We start from the raw sequence: 6,000 nt of genomic DNA, 5'->3' as shown, positions 1-6,000 counted from the left end.
AACCCCTTTCCATTTAAATTGGGAAATTGTGTGGGGTGATTTCTCCAGATTCTCTGAACCTTTTGATGATATTATGGAGCGTAGATGTTGAAATCCCTACATTTCTTGCAATTGCACTTTGAGAAACGTTGTTCTTAAACTGTTTGACTATTTGCTCACACAGTTGTGGACAAAGGGGTGTACCTCGCCCCATCCTTTCTTGTGAAAGACAGCATTTTTTGGGAAGCTGTTTTTATACCCAATCATGGCACCCACCTAGGGGTGTAACGGTACACAAAAATTTCGGTTCAGTACGTACGTCGTTACAGTAAGAAAACGAGAAAATATAAATTTTTGGGTTATTTATTTACCAAATTTGCAAAATCTTCCACCAAAAATATTTTTCTTCGTGGAATATTTGATGTGAAGTAATGGGAACCTTGGATAGGTCAATAATTCATAATAACATTGATTTTGATTCAATATTATGTTTTGAGCAATGACAGTTTGAAAGAAAAAAAAACAGCTTTGAAACGTTGCAACTTTTTCTAAATTACATTTAACTCTTAAGCTTTTTTATTTCACTTTTGTTATGTTTTTGTTTATTTTAATAGTATTTTTGGAATGTGCCATGGGCCTTTAAAACATTAGCTGTGGGCCGCAAATGGCCTCCGGGGCACACTTTTGACACCCCTGCTAGATAAATAAAAAATAAAATCTGATAAATATATGAGTAAAAAGCAGAGCCTGGCGACGCATGCGCGTTTATCATAACTCTCTCACTTGCTCTATCCCTGTCCCTCCCTCAGGAATTTTGCTGCGTGCACAATTTGTTTTATTTTTAACCCCTTCTTAACCCTGAACGTACATTGAAAATACACGCAACCCTAACTTAAAATGCCGGACATTTGAGGCATTTAAGAAACTCCACCCGGACAGCCCTGCAAAAGAGGACATGTCCACTGAAAAGAGGAGGTATGGTCAGTCTATCGTAGCCCGGTTGCTGCTAGCATACCTTGTGTTGTGCATTGTTTACACAACGTGTGGTATGCAACTTAAAATGTCCGTGTGGAAACTCGTTCGGTACACCTCCGAAACTGAACCAAAACCCCCGTACTGAAACGGTTCAATACGAATACACGTACCGTTACACCCCTACTAGAGATGCGCGGATAGGCAATTATATCATCCACAACCGCGTCACCAAAGTCGTCATCCACCCGCCGTCCACCCGAACCAACATTTTATCAGAAACTCATCCGCTCGCCACCCACCCGCTGAAATACATCAGAGGTTGGCCACCTTTACCACTTACAGAGCTGTCTAAACCCGTTTCACAGAGTAACGAAGACAATTGGAGCCGCTAAAGTTCTCGCGATTAACCAATTGGCGTTCATCCTGATGACAAGAATATGGGCGTGCTGTGAAGCCATTGCCTTTGACACCTTCAACAACATGTACACACCGATTGTTAGTCTGGCACCATGTTGTGTGTGTGCAGCTTCCGCAATCACACGTACAAGATTGAAAGGCATACTGGGTGACACAGAGTACACTGATGGTTGTGATATAAACAACTTTAACATCTATTAATATGCGCCACGCTGTGAAGCCACACCAAACAAGATTGACAAACACATTTCGGGAGAACATTCTCACAGTAACACAACATAAACGCAACACAACAAATACCCAGAATCCTTTCTATCCGTGACACAACCTGAATATATTTTACACCCCAGAGCCCCCCAACCCCGCCCACCTTACCGACGCACGGTGGGGGGTGTTTGCTGCTAGCGGATTGAATAAAATAGTCAGGAAGTGTCATGGATACAAAGGATTCTTGGTATTTGTTGTGTTGCGTTTATGTTGTGTTACTGTGAGGATGTTCTCCCGAAATGTGTTTGTCAATCTTCTTTGGTGTGGCTTCACAGTGTGGCGCATATTACTAAGAGTGTTAAAATTGTTTATATCACAATCATCTCTGTGTCACCCAGTATGTCTTGCAGTCGTGTGCGTGTTGCCGCGGAAACCACACACATGTTGCTGGACTGACAAGCAGATCATACATGCTTTAGAGGGCGACAAAGTCAATGACTTCATAGCACGCCCTAATACTTATTATCTGGGTGACTGCCGGTAGTCATTCTAGAGTATATTAGCGTCTCCTATTGACTTCTTCGCTTTGTGACACGGGTCTTAAATGGCTTTTTGAATGGCAAAGGATACCGATCCCAGAACCGTGTATATCAATTATTTCCGGATGATTCAACCGCCACCCGCCCGAATCTAATTAAAATCTATTTTTTCGTCATGTCACCCACCCGACACGCGGTTTATCCGCGGACTTTGCGGATGAGACCGCAAACCGTGCATCTCTAACCCCACCTGTTCCCAATTAGCCTGCACGCCAGTGGGATATTCCAAATAAGTGTTTGATGAGCATTCCTCAACTTTAGCAGTATTTATTGCCACCTTTCCCAGCTTCTTTGTCACGTGTTGCTGGCATCAAATTCTAAAGTTAATGATTATTTGCACAAAAAAAATGTTTATCAATTTGAACATCAAATATGTTGTCTTTGTAGCATATTCAACTGAATATGGTTTGAAAATTATTCGCAAATCATTGTGTTCTGTTTATATTTACATCTAACACAATTTCCCAACTCGTATGGAAACGGGGTTTGTATTATTAGCGCAGTTTGTTTTTTATGTTGCACCCACATCAGCGTGTAAGTTTTGTAACTGATGTAACTTCTCTCTGTAGTATCTTCCTTACTGCAGCACTGGGCTTCCCCGAGGCCCTGATACCAGTCCAGCTGCTCTGGGTCAACCTGGTGACCGACGGCCTGCCCGCCACCGCCCTCGGTTTCAACCCACCAGACCTTGACATCATGGAGAAGCCTCCTCGCAACGCTAAAGAGCCCCTCATTTCTGGATGGCTCTTCTTCCGATACCTGGCCATCGGCGGTGAGTGTCTTTAATGTCGTTTGGTAAATCATACGTTTGGAGATCATGGGTGTGGTTGCTTTTTGCTGCCAGGGTATGTGGGGGCTGCTACAGTCGGGGCTGCAGCCTGGTGGTTTACGCTCTCTGAAGATGGACCCCAGATCACTCTGTACCAGCTGGTAAGTGCGGCAACCGCAGCATACCTCCACTTAAATCAAGAATTGCAGCTGACCGCTTCATTGTTCTCTTTTGCAGAGTCACTTCCTCCAGTGTGGCCCGGACAATCCTGATTTTGACGGCCTGGACTGCGAGGTGTTTGAGTCCCCCTACCCCATGACTATGGCCCTGTCCGTGCTCGTTACCATTGAGATGTGCAACGCTCTGAACAGGTAGAAAAAGATTTTTTGTGGCGAGAGAGAGAGAGAAGTGACATTTACAGCCGACTAACCTTCATGTGTTCAAAGCCTGTCCGAGAACCAGTCCTTGTTGAGGATGCCTCCCTGGGAGAACATTTGGCTGCTGGGTGCCATCTGCCTGTCCATGTCACTTCATTTCCTCATCCTCTATGTGGAGCCTCTGCCCGTAAGTCTCATTTCTAGCACTTAAAGGCCTACTGAAAGCCACTACTACCGACCACGCAGTCTGATAGTTTATATACCAATGATGAAATATTAACATTGCAACACATGCCAATACGGCCGGGTTAGTTTACTAAATTGCAATTCTAAATTTTGCGCCGAAATATCTCAGTATGATGACGTGTGACGTCACACAATGTAGAGGACATTTTGTTCCAGCATAAGTCGTCAGTTTCCATCGCATAATTCCACAGTATTCTGGACATCTGTATTGCTGAATCTTTTGCAATTTGTTCAATGAAAAATGGAGACGTCAAAGAAGAAAGCTGTAGGTGGGAAGCAGTGTATTGCGGCCGCCTTTAGCAACACAAACACAGCCGGTGTTTCATTGTTTACATTCCCGAAAGATGACGGTGAAGCTTTACTATGGAACAGAGCGGTCAAGCGAACATGGTTCCCTACCACATGTCAACCGGCAGGTTTCGGTGAGAAAATGGTGGCAATAAGTCAGCTCTTACCGTAGACATGAGCGGAGAAATCGCGTCATTCCTCCTGCACCTGTCAAAGAGGCAGCTGCGGACTCTCTTGCCTCCTCTCACCGGCCGCCCCCGACCGCCGGATGCTTCCACCGTGGAGGAGGGGGGAAAAAATAAAAATCTCAGCCCGGTTGCCTTGCCGCGTCGAGAAACGTGGCTTCCCTCGGAGACACTGGCGGTCGCCACACCCCTCCGACTTTCAGGTTGTACAGGTACAACCGTATAATCTCACTAATACACTAGTAACACAATAAGCAGATTAGGGATTTTCCCGAAAGATGACGGTGAAGCTTTACTATGGAACACAGTGGTCAAGCAAACACGGTTGGATTGGACCACACACACACAAAGTACAGTGTATTATGCCGCGATCATTTCGAAAGATCGTGTTTCGAAGAGGGTCCCTTGCGAAGGGCAGAGATGGGCATCGCCACCACCTGTCGACTGGTGCTGAAGAAAGGTGCGGGGCCGACTTTCAGGTTGTACAGGTACGACCATATAATCTCACTAAAACACTAACACAATAAGCAGAGAAGGGATTTTACAGAATTATCCTAGTAAATTTATCTAATAACATCTGAATTGCTCACACTGTATAGTTGTTTTTTTTTCCTAGTTCTTCACTCTCACTTTCCTCATCCATGAATCTTTCACCCTCGCTCAAAATAATGGGGAAATCGTCGCTTTTTCGGTCCGAATCGCTCTCGCTGCTGGTGGCCATGATCGTAAACAATGTTCAGATGTGAGGAGCTCCACAACCCGTGACGTCACACGCACATCGTCTGCTTCTTCCGGTACAGGCAAGGCTTTTTTATTAGCGACCAAAAGTTGAGAACTTTATCGTCGATGTTCTCTACTAAATCCTTTCAGCAAAAATATGGCAATATCGCCAAATGATCAAGTATTGCAAAACCTCGTTACATTGTTTAATGCATCACCACAAAATTAGGCATAATAATGTGTTAATTCCACCACTTTATATATCGCCATCGGTAATAAAGAGTTGGACAACGTCCCTAATAAAGATAAAAATAGTGCCGTTCCACTTTAACTTCTGTGTTTCTACAAAAGCAGATCGTAGGTTCAAATCAATACAAACCGGAAAGGAACTGCTGCTCAACTTCAAAGAGCGAGATCAAAGGTCGTCTTCTCTTTGGAACTGACACATGGAGGTCAACAAGGTCGCTTATGTCAACAACAGTTTGTATTATGTCACACTCTCCTGAGGCTTATTGCCAAAATCACCCTCAAAACACGACTTTGATGTTATAATCCATTCCAAAAAAACAGCCCTTGTCCTTTCCTCCAGATTATTAACAGGACATTTTACCTTTGCTTTCTGTTTGAAGTTGTGTTCTGATCCGGTATTGGTATTCTATATGAGTCCAACAACAAAAACATGTTGGATTGTTGGGGTGTGGGAAAAAATGTATTCAAATACGAATCGAATCGTTTACGTTGTGCGATTCAAAATCGATTCTCTTTTTTTTTAAAAATCGATAATTTTTTTTCATTTTCATTTTTTTTTTAATCAATCCAACAAACCACTACACAGCAATACCATAACAATGCAATCCAATTCCAAAACCGAACCTGACCCAGCAACACTCAGAACTGCAATAAACAGAGCAATTGAGAGGAGACACAAACACGACACAGAACAAACCAAAAGTAGAGAAACAAAAATGAATATTATCAACAACAGTATCAATATTAGTTATAATTTCAGCATAGCAGTGATTAAAAATCCCTCATTGACATTATCATTAGACATTTATAAAAATAAATAAAAAGAACAATAGTGTCACAGTGGCTTACACTTGCATCGCATCTCATAAGCTTGACAACACACTGTGTCCAATGTTTTCACAAAGATAAAATAAGTCATATTTTTGGTTCGTTTAATAGTTAAAACAAATTTACATTATTGCACTCAGTTGATAAAACATTGTCCTTTA

At 42.8% G+C, this 6,000-nt stretch overlaps 1 protein-coding gene across 1 annotated transcript in view; it reads left to right on the top strand.

The window, feature by feature from the left end:
- The window catches only part of atp2a2a (ATPase sarcoplasmic/endoplasmic reticulum Ca2+ transporting 2a), a 98,698-nt gene that overhangs the window by 76,714 nt on the left and 15,984 nt on the right, over window positions 1-6,000 (top strand). The window contains exons 16-19 of the mRNA XM_061907016.1: window positions 2,747-2,949; window positions 3,022-3,107; window positions 3,184-3,317; window positions 3,393-3,510. Coding sequence (XP_061763000.1) covers window positions 2,747-2,949; window positions 3,022-3,107; window positions 3,184-3,317; window positions 3,393-3,510 — 541 coding nt within the window. The remainder of the gene's footprint in view (window positions 1-2,746; window positions 2,950-3,021; window positions 3,108-3,183; window positions 3,318-3,392; window positions 3,511-6,000) is intronic.

This window comes from Nerophis ophidion, linkage group LG07, assembly GCF_033978795.1.
Source record: "Nerophis ophidion isolate RoL-2023_Sa linkage group LG07, RoL_Noph_v1.0, whole genome shotgun sequence".
NCBI lineage: Eukaryota > Metazoa > Chordata > Actinopteri > Syngnathiformes > Syngnathidae > Nerophis > Nerophis ophidion.
The sequence above is the reverse complement of the archived record's forward strand: the minus strand, read 5'-3'. Positions and strand labels throughout refer to the sequence as shown.